Source organism: Acipenser ruthenus, chromosome 9, assembly GCF_902713425.1.
Source record: "Acipenser ruthenus chromosome 9, fAciRut3.2 maternal haplotype, whole genome shotgun sequence".
NCBI lineage: Eukaryota > Metazoa > Chordata > Actinopteri > Acipenseriformes > Acipenseridae > Acipenser > Acipenser ruthenus.
Window position 1 is genome coordinate 17269102 of NC_081197.1, and position 13642 is coordinate 17282743.

The 13642-nt window shown below is 34.3% G+C and overlaps 1 protein-coding gene across 4 annotated transcripts in view; it reads left to right on the forward strand.

Moving 5' to 3' along the window:
* LOC117407331 (leukocyte surface antigen CD47-like) overlaps nt 1-13232 on the forward strand; it is a 29839-nt gene extending 16607 nt beyond the window's left edge. The window contains exons 7-11 of one of the 4 annotated variants that reach the window (XR_009329601.1): nt 569-664; nt 973-996; nt 6253-6287; nt 10903-10935; nt 11887-13232. Coding sequence is in view for 3 of the 4 variants with exons in the window: in XM_059031284.1 (XP_058887267.1) it covers nt 569-664; nt 6253-6287; nt 10903-10935; nt 11887-11916 (194 nt within the window). In the remaining variant the exon portion in view is untranslated. The remainder of the gene's footprint in view (nt 1-568; nt 665-972; nt 997-6252; nt 6288-10902; nt 10936-11886) is intronic. The other 3 variants (XM_059031286.1, XM_059031284.1, XM_059031285.1) reach the window with 3 other exon arrangements.
* The last annotated feature ends 410 nt before the right edge of the window (nt 13233-13642 follow it).

Consider the following 13642-nt stretch of genomic DNA (forward strand, 5'->3'; position numbering starts at 1 on the left):
CTACTTGAGTTCAGCTCTCTCACACTGTCCTCTTGCACTGCCAGTATCTCTACCTATACTGCAGATAAGCTATGACCTTTATAAAAGCAGCACAGATGCACATTTGATTCAGGACTCCACATAGTAAGCACCATTGAAACATAAAAAAAAAATACAATTTTTTAAAAAAATTTTATTATTATTATTTACCAGTGCTTTACCTGGATGAGCCACTCGGGGACCCCCTCATTTTAAGTTTTGATAGAATTGACCAGGAGTGATTAGTGATTTTGAACAAAGGCCCAGTCCCTTTCATATCTTGGATGCCAAATATACATTAGTTTTAGGTGAGACCTCCACATGTTGTAAAAAAAAAAAAGTATATTACATTGAATGTTTGAATGGTATTTGAATATTTGAATGACTTGCAGATACAACTAGGTGGTCAGTTTTCTCCTGTTTTGTCAACAATAGATAAGGAGCATGTGCCGAATCACAGTTCTTAGACAATGTTTGTCCCTGTATTTGTTGCTATAATATCAGTGACTTTTTTTATTCCCTTTATTTTATTATTTTTTTCTCTTTATAGCCTGCACGACACAAAACAACTCCTATTATTCTGTCATTGGTGGGTTGGTTATCTTTCTAATTGGAGTAATTGGTGACATGGTTTTTTGGATTAAGGGTGAGTAATTTTATGTTTTTCATCATCAAATAAATTATATAATACATTTAACACATTTTTGCTATAAAAGCGTCAAACTAAAAACTGTTAATTCATAGGTGAACTCTCAAATCCTGGCCGCACTGTAATAAAATGGTTTGTAAATATGAAGTAGAATGGATATGTACCAGGTGTATCAGACATGTGTACCAGCATTGCTAAGGAATTATAATGCACTTGTCCAGACACAATGGAGTGTAATGGCTTGCTTGTTAATCATGATGTAATGTCAATATTTTAAAATAATTCTTCCTCTCTGTGTGGAACAGGAGACAGTACAGTATAGAAAAAAGGTAGGCAAAGTTCAATTAAGAGTTGTTTTAAATGACAATATATAACTAACCACAATCGCTAATAATAATAAAACGTGGCCACACGCAGAAGCACACGTGTGCAAATAACTTTCTTATGTACAGGGCTCCAGACAAACATTTTGCTACTAGGTGCAAAAAAGTTTGTTGCCAAATCCAATTGCTGGGTGCCACTTCAGGAGCAAGTTGGTTGCTGTCATTCAACTGCTTTAAATACAACAGCTTGTTAAGAGACTAAAGTGATACTAACAATAATGTAATTTTTTTACTGACTTGTTTTTTGCAACATTCTGCTGAGTGGTTAATCTGTGCAGCTGATGACTGTAATGAAGTTAACATGTTTATATTTTAAGTGTTGTGTATGGAATTGGTGACTGCACCTTTAAATGTATACAGTTGTAATATGGGAATAGCATGCTGCAGCTCCCATGCTCAGTGTTAGTGAAGTCCTGATGTGACAGCATGTAACACAGACAGCTCTTATGATTACATGTTACTGTTTATTTTTCAGTAAAAACACGTTTAAATTGCAATGTGTTCATTATGCTATTTATGATATTAAAAACACCACAGCAACTACATTGTCGTCATCATCATCATCATAATAATAATAATAATAATCTTTATTTTGTATAGTGCTTAAATGTAAGCATCTCAAAGCGCTGTACAGTTTAGGAGAGTAACACTAAAAACAACAAAGCAAAGTACAAAATAACAAATACACAGCATATAGTAAAAATAAAACAGATTTATAAAATAAAACACTGCACAGTGACATAAACCAAACCACGATGAAATGCCTGTACATAGAGATGCGTTATTTTTCATATTTGAGATATTTTCATTAGCACAATCTCAGTTAAAATTTAGTAAATGGCTTTGTTTTATTGTTTGTTTTTTTTACTCCAGTCAAGTAAGCTGCAGTACATTTCATTTTTAAATCTTGAAATATATATTTTTCCTCAGCAGTACACTTCTTAATTACAATCCTAGTATTTCTATGCATTCTGCTTTCACCTTTCTTAAAATGGTCAGTTTGAGAAAAACAGCTGACCCTGCTTTAGTACAAAACCTTAAATCATCCTTAAACTCCTGACAGTAAACAATGTGACCGGATCTATTATATCTGGGACAGTTGCGGCTGCTAAAGAAGATGCAACAGACAAAAAAAATCTGTTTGCGGCACTCTTAGGCACTACGATTTGACTGGCAAGAGATAACGTTGATTTATTGGAGTTCACAAAGAGAACTTTTTTTTCAGCCCTTCATTTAAAATGATTTCCTTTATATTAAGATTTCAGGGCATTTTGTTAATGGCACATGTACAACACACTAGCCTTAAGGATATTTCTATTTTAGTTTTTTATTCTTGGATGCAGCGGTTCAGTTTAAGCTACATTTTTACACAACAGTACTCGCACTATTTTGGTCACCATCACAACTGTTCCATGAAACTGGGGTTACTGTATTCTGCTGGTGTTAATACAGCAGCTCTCTGCACTTACCAGCATTTGTATTCGATCAAATTTCTACTGCCCTTCTCACACTTCAGTTTATTAAAACAAGTGATATGCCATTTATTTATTTATTTATTTATTTTTATTTATTTATTTTTAAATACAGACAGACGCAAGTAAATGTAAAGTACTGTAGTTTTCAGAGTATAACATGAACCTATTTATTAAGGATGAGGAAGCGTGGTATATATGATTTTGTTTTTCAAATTAGGCACATTTCTTTGCTGCTTAAGACCATATAAAAACTGCTTCAACCAATGACATCGAACAGTGGTTTTCAAACTTTTTCGTCCCTGTACCCCTTTCCAAATAATCTAGTCTACCACATACCCCCAGCTGAGATAGGGCCATAATATACCTATGAAAACATGAAAAATATGGTCTTTTCTAATGACTAGATTAAGTATTGTAAATGGAATAATGCTGTTAAAAACTAACAAAATTAAATTAGTTAACGACGGTGCAAATGCACCAACTAAAAATGCTATGTAAAATGATTTCAAAATCCAGGAAGTATGCCGAAACTTAAGATTCCAAAAACAGGTTAGGTTTCTGAAAAACAAAACTAAGGTTCCAATTTAAAAACAAAATCAAAAAGCAATCCAACAAGAGTCGTGCATTTCTTCCAACAAATGCAGGAGTGTAGAGAGAGAACTTTTTTAAAATTTTTTTTTATTTTAATTGAACTCTAATGTTATCTTTGAACACTTGACAATGTAAAATGCTATGTGTGTCTTGTGCGGTATCGAATCTAGCCATAATAAGCACATTGTTTAGTGAATATTTACAAAGCTAATTTGTTGAAAGTAGAAAGGGAATATTTATGTCATAGTCAAAAATGACTTAGCAAAATGCTTCCATGTTAAAGTGTTTATTGCAGTAGTCTGTTCATGTTAATCAGCTGTAAGACAATTAAAACTTGTTGGTGGGTACTCGCTGTATCATATGAACACACTCAATGGAGCAGGGAATCCGAATCCAGACACTTTTCCCAGGATTTAGGGATTTTTTATTTTTTTTAATCCCGGGATTCCATTTTAATAATAATAATAATATTATTATTATTATTATTATTATTATTATTATTATTATTATTATTATTATTATTATTATTAATAATAATAATAATAATTAATAATAATAATAATAATAATAATAATGTTGTGCTTTTGCTTTTATTAATAATTACCAGTGTGGAGGCGTACTTACAAGATAGTTAATTAATAACGAAAAAACACATAAAAGCATTGCAAGTAAACCTAACAGTTGTGTTGCTCCAGCTCCAGCGCAGAACAAGTGAGTGTTTCACTGTCTAGGGCGGCCCAGCTGCCTGCTCAACTCCGTAATACTGTTATTTAAAAACGTAACGGTAGATACAACACTGAACTGATTAAACTACTAACACATTTAAACTCCAGAAAGTAAACTTGCCTAGTAAATACTACACATTTTTAAAAGAAGCAACATCATACACAATCTTTGATTTGTTATTTATTTTTTAACTCACAGACTGCAATAACCACGGCCCTGCTATTTAAATATGTAAATTAGCCATGTGTGCGCTTAGCGCTCACTCACTGTCAGCAGCCGGCTGGGTGTTTATAGAGTTAACCTCGCCCAACAGAAAGGAAACGTACACCAGTACGGATGTAGTTTTATTTTAAAGGAGATTCAACATTGTTGATTTGATTTCTAAAGCCATGGGGACACTGGTCTACATGTTGCTAGAAAATGTAGAAAAGGATGGTTTGTTTTTTTTGTTGTAGTAAGTGACGTGCAAGCTACACGTTTCAGGCAACTTTGTTGCAAGCAACTGTATCAAAGGACCGCAGAAGCAACATTACGTCATACAATAAATCAGCCAATGAAAGTGATATCAAAAGTCATGTGACTAGCTTCTTCACTGGCAAAAAAAACTTAAATTAATGCGGAGCCGGTTTGGGATACTGTTGCCCTGTCCACACTACATAATTATTATTATTATTATTTATTTCTTAGCAGACGCCCTTATCCAGGGCGACTTACAATCGTAAGCAAATACATTTCGAGTGTTACAATACAAGTAATACAATAAGAGCTAGAAATACAATAACTTTTGTTCAAGTGTGACAAACCACAATTCAATAATACAGCAGATAATAGTGATAGTTACATCAGGATATGATTAAATAGTGATAGTTACATCAGGATATGATTAAATACAAAATACTACAGGTTAAACACTTGGCAGATTACAGTATTCTGAAGTACAGGATTAAATGCAGTAAAATAGGGGGCAGATAAGAGCAAAATAAAGCACATTTAAATGAAGGGTGATAGTGTCCCAGGATACAAACAGAGTTCTACAGGTGCTGTTTGAAGGTGAGGTCTTAAGGATGCGCCGGAATGTGGTCAGGGACTGAGCAGTCCTGACATCTGTAGGAAGGTCATTCCACCACTGCGGAGCAAAGAGAGGTCGATGAGAATTAGGACAGAGGAGAGAGAGGCAGCTCGGGCACACTTAAGTGAGTTGGTGACAGACAGGAGGGCGGTTTCAGTGGAGTGAGCAGAGCGGAAGCCAGATTGGAGAGGGTCAAGCAGAGAGTGGTTGGACAGGAACTTGCTAGGACAGTTACACAGCTAAGAAGGGACGCTAAGCAAAATCGACCCTGGCTGATGTCTACTACCTAAAGACCACTAGGGGAATCTAACATAGCCGATGGAGGCTGCGAAGGGGTTAAGAAGTTATTTGTTAGTTAGTTATTTAAATATAATATTCAATATTACATTTTAAATACGTTCATCTTAATGTAATATTCAATGCATAAGGCAATCTAACAAGGAAATCATTTTTTAATGCTTTATTTAATTATTTTACAAAATCTAAAAATGTAAGTGCTCCGAAGTGTGTTGCAGACTTTGAACTTGATCTGTTTTTTCTTGCGCTAAGGCAGAGCCTACTGTATGTGGCTTGTTGCTATGTGAAGTATGCAGAGGAATGTAGTGTTAAATGATACTAAAACAGTGCATGTTATCTATGGAAGCGTGTTGTACAAAAAGCGCCTGGACTGCATGGGAGTACATTTTATACCAGCGGCTATATCTGAAAATTGCAGTAATGTTTAATATCCAATTGAAAGATGATGTGTGTTTTTTTTTTTTTCTTAAACAGTGCCATTCAGTTTACTGCAGGTAGTTTACAGGTTTACAAAAAATAAACATGACAGCCTTAATCACCAACATTTAGCATTGAATGTATAAGTAACCCTGCAAATGTTAAGTTAGTACTTCAGATGTTAAAAAGGCTCTGGCAGTGCAGCAGCATTAGCTTTTTATAAGTACTGCCACCAAAGGGTCATATTATACAGTTGAGTACAGAGCATGAAGCCAACATATCAAAGTGTTGGTTCTCTATAATTCTATAATTGGGAAACCAAAATGTCACATGACAGTAATGTACAGCCACCTTAGGTCACGGGTCAGAGTGAAGGGTACTGTGGCATAACATGGAAAACAAAGTTAATCTCAAATGGTTTATAGTATTTGATAAGAGCATATAACGGATGCTTAAAAATAGTCAATAATACATGTGTTTGGACAAAGTGTCTTATTTTAAATATCCCTCTTCTGTGGATTCATATTTTCTAGAATGCACATTCCCAGCGACAGGGATATTGTATACATTGGTCACACTATATGTTGCTGGTGAAATAAACAGATCTTTTGTTATTTGTGTTTTTAGGTCAAGAGACGTCTGTTGACATCAATAAAGACAGAGTAAGTCTGGATGTTTTTCTGGATGTTATATTTTTCGTCCAAATAATCCCTTCACATTCTTTCACATTTCTGGCATTGCCTCCCCTCTCTCACTACAGTTTAAATGCACTGATGTACTGCACATTATAATGCTGAATTAATGTTCTAAAAAATGAATGCACAGCACGTAAATGTGTCTTTGTTTGTTTGTAGAGGTTACTTACCTGTTCACTTGTGCATGTTTCTTCCTGCTGCAAGTACGACTACGTATATAAAGGACAAACAATCATTGAAGAAAAAAAAAAAAAAAAATTGTTTTGATCACACTTCCTGATTCTGTAGGTTTACATGCACACTGGTATTCCATCATTATTCCAAATACTAGAGGGTTTGGTCCGCACTCGGTATGGTTCATGTAAGTTTGGTGTAAAGTGTGAAGAACAAAGCGCTTGGGAAACTAACCGTACTGAGTCTACCTACAAGTTTGGTTCACTTCCTAAACCTCAGTGTGAACAGCTGGACTTGGTCCTTTTTCACATAGGAAACTAACTATAGTACTGTGACTTCAAAGTAAAAATGTCACAAAATCCAACCCGAATAGGATAAAAAAAAAAAATACTGTATATATATTCAGTCTTTTCAGAAATTACTTTAATGCCTACAGTAAGAGAATAGTGCAGTATTACATAACTGAATACTGAACTTCGCTAATTTATTAATACATGTGTTTAATGCCTACAGTATGAGAAGTGCTCCCCTCCAGTTCCCATGCTTTCCCGACAGCTCTCTGATGGTTTCTGATTCATCAAAGCCTTATTTCATGTTTCCAACTGCTGTGTGATATCACTTCATTCAAAATCTCTTCTACCACACGTTTTCCTCATTTGTATAATCACAAACTGCAAGTGATTCATTACAATGTTTTAAGAGTAAATAAAGGCTGCTTTTGCAACTGTTACTGCAATGGCCAATATAATTTAAAAGTAGCCTGCTCCATACTGTGTTGGAAATATTGGTGAGGAGCTTTAACTGTCCCACTTCAGCAATAACAAAACCTTTTCATAGATAAACATTGCATGTATGATACATTAGGGGCAAACATATCCCTTATGTGTACAAAGTAGTTAACAGAACTAAAGATGGTAGCCAGACAGCTACAGAAAATAAAATAATGGAAGCACCATCTTTAAAATATTACATTGCATGTAGGCCATCCTTTTCATTAAAAAGTATGCAAGTATGATCTAACTGAAGGGCTTGATTCAACATACTCCTGGTTCATTTATCCATCTGGGGAGTGGGGAAAGCTGGACCAAGCCAAACTTCCCAGACAGTGCACTAAAACAATGTGAAATGTCTTGAACTATACCACACGATTATGGCGTCTCTATAGTCTACATACAGAAAAAATGTATAATTTGTGGTAACGTGGCCGGGGTCAAGGTTGACCAGTGGCAGAACACTGAACACTGGCTCCATGTGCTTCAAAACACTCACCACTTCCAAACCAACTCTCCTTTGTTCCTTTTATAGGGTGTGACCGCAGGGGTGATTGACAATCAATCATCCAGTTACCACCTGTCCACATTCCACACTTTTCCAATCAAACAATTAAACAATTCATCACATAAACACAATTTCCAACCCCCCCCCCCCCCCCCCCACATGTGCAGATCCTCTGCTCTACACACATGCTCCCCCTACTCTGTCACACATTATATAACTTTGCATATTTTTATTACATTAAAATTATGTTGGACCAAGACAAAACTGTCCATACTGGGTGAAACATCTGGAAAACTATACAATATGATTAAATAAAGTATGAAAACTAAAATAATACATGTTAATATGTACACTAAAGAGACTGAGTAATCATGTGGTATATTGGCATACACAGAACTAATTACATTTTCTCTCTTGGCTACAGTGTACGCTACCATAGATAAAAGAACACTAGGTAGTCCACACTCCTTAGGAACAGAGCTGTGTTCAAACATGCTTACCTGGGGTCAGTACAGATAGGATCGGATACATACATGCTCTTTGCTAATGGTAAATTAACATACTGGTATTTATCCTTACGTTGCACCAATGACCCAAATAAAACAGATGATTGCATATGCTAGTATTGTTTTTATTTAGTTTTTTTGGGAATGGCGTAACCAAGAAAAATGTCCAAATATTTGCTGTAGTAAATATTTTGTGTGTGTGTGTTATTTATATATTTGAATTTTACCACAAACAACTTAATTAATTCAATGTATTTTAAATATGATTTAATACGAACAGGAATGTTTAAAACATTTTGGTATCACAATTTAAAACAGTTCAGCCTAACCTATACACTACTGGCCTCATTGTCAATCAAAAAGTTGTTTTAATAATACAGTTTTGAGTATTATTTAATACAGTAGCTAAGAGTAGTATACAGTATTTATTAAGTCATCAGCCTTCTCATTTCCAGCCGGTGGCCGGCTAAATTACCGTCTACTTTGCCAGATGAGCCGCCTAAAATAGTTATTTCAAAAAGAAGAAAAAAAAAAGTTTTTTTATAATTCTCATATGTTCCAGTGAATAGTATTCAAAATGTTTATTTTGTTCCAGTAAAATAGCAGCAATTTCCACAATTCATTACGTATGTAAATCGAGTAAAACATTCCTTCTCTGACTGAGGGCATTTAGTTTCTGGGCTTATGTTTCCATGGACACCGTGAATGGACCAATCAGTTTCGAGCTTATAAGCGATGTTGGTGATGATGTATCATATACCTGAGTCAGTAACTGTAGAGCAGAGTTATGACATTGTGTAACGTTTTTTTAAAAACAAACAACCTAAGTTTTCTATGTAAGATTGTCTTTTTTACTCAACACTGTGTACAAAATACAGTGAGTATATTGTAAAATGTCTTATGCATTGACTTAGAAGATTAATCTGAAACCTAGTATATACAATCGCATTATACATTCGCATTGCGCAATTAATGAATATGACTGATTATTTTATTTTTAAGTGCTTTGTTTTGCTGATTCAGTCTTTATTAAACTATATGAGCAACAAGATGTACCGGTCAGATCTTTTTCTGCATAATCAGTTGCTGCAAAACTGTGGTCAACTAATATTAGTCACAGTTTAGACACAAAAAGATAAAAAGTACACCCTGTAAACCCCTGAAATTCCTTTTCGGTGGGGGGCGTTGCCACTTGCACCCGCGCTGGGGGAGGACACCAGTACCCCCCTGCCTTCTACTTGGGATTTCTATCCTCTTACTTTAAATGAAAATGAAAAGACTGAGCCATTGTTCTTCATGGAACTGTGAATTCCTTTATGACATTGAACTTGCAAGTCAGATCAAGATAATTTAAGGATCAATTCTTTGATGTTAAGCAACTAGGGTGTGCATTGGAGGTCTGATTTGAGATAATTTTATGTGAACTGCACAACAATAACAATCTAAAATAATAAATACGAATAACGGTTTTAAACTGCATTTTAAAAGTGCATTTCCCAAAAATTTAAATACAGTTAATTCTTGTTAAAATGAACTTGGATTAGACGAATTTCCTGATACTATGAATTTTCGACACGGTCCCTGACAAATTTAGCAGTTGCTTATTAAAAATTAGTTCTTACAATACGAATGAACTTAAAACTAATTTTCTGTTAGTGCGAATTATAGCCCCACCAGGGAAGAAAAATATGACTAAAACGGATCGCTCTAGTTTGAACAGCAGAGTGCAAAGGATATTGGGAAATGTATTCACTTGCATCCAGATTATCTGTTCTGTATTTTAGTGCTGGTTTGGGGCTACTGATCCAGTGATGCATTTTTGAGCTGCCATAGCGCTCACGCATATTTCCATGTAGCAGACAAAAGTGGAAGTGTTGAAAGCGGTGGATAATGCACCACTGTACGAGAAAAAGAAATATGTTGATGCAGATATGTAATACTTTTTCATTGTTCTGTAATTTCAATTTGATTTTAACGTCAATAAAAACTGGCAGTATGCATTTGTCTTAGACTTCATACGAATTGCTACAGTACTTACACGATACCCCTACAGAGAGAGATCTAAAGCATAAATCATCTTGTTCAGGAACAATGATATACAGCCCATTCAATTCCTAAAAGCTTTATGGCACACTAAGCTGGAAAAAAGTACTGATTTTACACTTCAAGCTGCACCAAAGATAACCATGGTATACTGTGACGTGCCTCGAGGTACTTCAAGTTTACCATTGTACTTGTGGCATTTTCCATGGAATCCACTATTTGCTCAATGTACATGTTCAGCGCAGTAAGTATTCTGTTTAATTGGCTTTACATGTGAAATACTTTAGAGTACTTATTCAGAATACTCGTATCCTAAATATTGAAGCATGTAAACGGTTGATTTGACTTGCCAGAAACATTCCTTTCACATTTTTAGAACAGTGCTTCAGAAGATATATCATATACAACATAGCAAAATATGGAAATCCATAGTGTATTTAGTTCAAACCCACTCAAAGGCTCTGCGTGAGAACAAGCTACGTACTCAAAATCTGTCAAATGTCAGAAATTGAGATTTTAAAGGCTATACACTCTCCTTTTAATGCAAGTTTAATAATAAATAGCATATATTTTCTTCACAGTCAAAAGAGGAAGAACAACTTAATGATGTTAAGGTAGGTCCTTCGTTGTGAGCGTGGTGTATGGAAACACAAAGTGGAATCTGCTTACTGTGTTAATTTGATTTGTCAATCACCCTTTGATTATTGGTAAATGTCTTCATCATCCTCTGGTAGAATTTGCTGTTTCTCACTGCAATATGAATATTTTGCGCCCACTGTCAAACAGAAGTTATTTATTTCATGGATTATCAGTCGCATTATAATCCAACATTTTAGTTGCTTTGAGATCTGTGCATGCTTACCCAGTGCCCCAATTACAATACGCTTAGAGTACATAAGAGAACTTGCAATACAACCTGGCTTAAATATCATTATGATTCACAAACTAAACTAGTTTTCAACAAAGTTATTTAACCCTATCTCTTATCCCTAATGTGTGATGATGAAGTGTAATGATAAAGCTAAATTTAGTAGACACACAAATAATGTGAAGCCAGTCTGAATTGCAACACAGATTGTAGGTTCTGTCATGCATGTTGTCAAACTTACCGTGTTTTGGTGCTAGGGCCGAGCATATAAAATGTTGGATTCCAGACTACATTTATTTGAATTATAAAGTATGAATCAGGTACAGCTCCACAAATGCATTCCCTGAACAATACTTACTTGTAGACAGGAAATGCAATACCCAGTACCACGTGTAGTAACTCCTGTACTTCCCACAATGTGCTGGTATTTTATACTAAGTTTTACCATTCTCCAATTAACTCTTTAACAGCTGGTTGACTTAAATTAGGAAAACACGAATAGCGTTATTCACAAAAAAAACATAAAACAATGAAATTATTAGCTGATTGTCTGAAAATGGAATTGAAAATCAAAATAAATGGGAATATTGTAAGCTGATTCCACAGTGATGTGTTTGTATCGAGGTGGTGGTAAGAAGCAGAATGAAATAAAATTAGGTGAAAATACATTCCTCATGATATAATTCTTATTTTTCAGGTGAATGGTCACGGCACAGGAGAGAATTAAGACTTGTCATTCCTCGTCCACACTGAATTCAAGATCCTGTTTCATAAAAGACATAAACTATTGTTGAAATAGGGAACAAAATCTGGAGACAACTTTTAACATTATATTTTTATTTTATTTTTGTTTGTAAATGTGGTAGACAGATAGAAAAAGCTAACTGGTGGCAGATAGTGAAATGGTGAAGTCACTTGGGATCAGTTGACTATTTGTGTGAATGTTTCAGGCTTCCTGTCGGTTCCCTAACAGCCATTTTATGCAAATTCATATCACCATTTTGCTATCTGCTGACAGTTTGTTAAATGCCTTCTCAGTTATTTAAGTGACTGGTTTTATATATATATAGTCATATATATATATATATATATATATATATATATATATATATATATATATATATATATATATATATATATTAACTGTTTTTAAATATGCTAGGAACCCATTTTAACCATACTTTTAAATGATTGATTTATTTTTAATTTCTTAGTGTCAAGCACCAAATTCTTCTTGTTTTTTTTATTTGGTTTAAAACCATTTTGTTACCAAAAAAGCTGTTCTTTGAAAGTGTTTTGAAAGAGAAAATGTTTAGCTGTGTTTTTCAACCTGCCTGGCTTTAATCACATAAAAGGCTATATTTGAAAGCATTGTTACCCTAATAACTATAATCATTATTGCTATGTGCTTTAAAAAGGCTTTGGCATATGTTGTGGTGGTGCTTTGTGAGAAAAAAAATTCTCTGATAAAATAGAATGCATATTATGTTCATATATCTTAAAATGCTTTTGTGGAACTTAAAACAAAATGAACTGCTTTCTGTATAGAGAAATACTAAAGTAAACTTCAGTGTCTTATAGTAAAAGGAATGGCAATAATATAGTTATATATATATATATATATATATATATATATATATATATATGCATGCACGTGTAAATAGTGTCGTGTTGTTGTGTAATTAAAGTTTAAATATTTGAACACTCTAAATTATAGTTAATGCCATTCCTACCAAACATGTGTGGAATGTGGCTGGGTCTTGATTGAATAATTGGTCATCAATCAAGCCCCAGCCACATGGAATATAAAGAGATCCTTTGTTTGGGAGTTAGTTTAGGGAACAGGCTGAGAGCAGTAGGTTGTGCTTACAGCTGAGGCACCGAGATGGCAGTTTGGGTCCGGTCTTGATTTGTGTTTGTTTAAATCTTTTGTTTGTTTTTGTTTCTGTTTTGCTAATAAAAGTGCACATGTTTTATATACACCTGTTTTGGCTGAGCACTGACCAAAAAAAAAAAATCTAAATATGGCTTGTCTTATGAAAATGGTAACATTAATATGAACACTTAATAAAAAAAAAAAAACTGCATGCTATTGACTCTTGTGTGTTCATAGTTTAATGTAGCTTCTATCACACTGCTTGCTATCTATGATGATTTGACATTATTAACCCACAAGTGATTTTTTAAATCAGTGAACATAGATTCAGTGATCAGATCACAGATAGCATGTACTTTAGCATATCTTCAACCTGTATCATCAACATCACGTTAGTACATTTGATAATGTACATATTGTAGTTAATTTCGTTAACAGGTGGAGAAAGACTTGACTTTGTCTGAATTATGTTCCATTTCCATTTCTAAATTGAATGTCCTAGTCAGTACTGCAATACTATTATTTACTTCTTGTGTTGTTGAAGTTAATGTATTAGTCTTTAATTAATATGTGATTT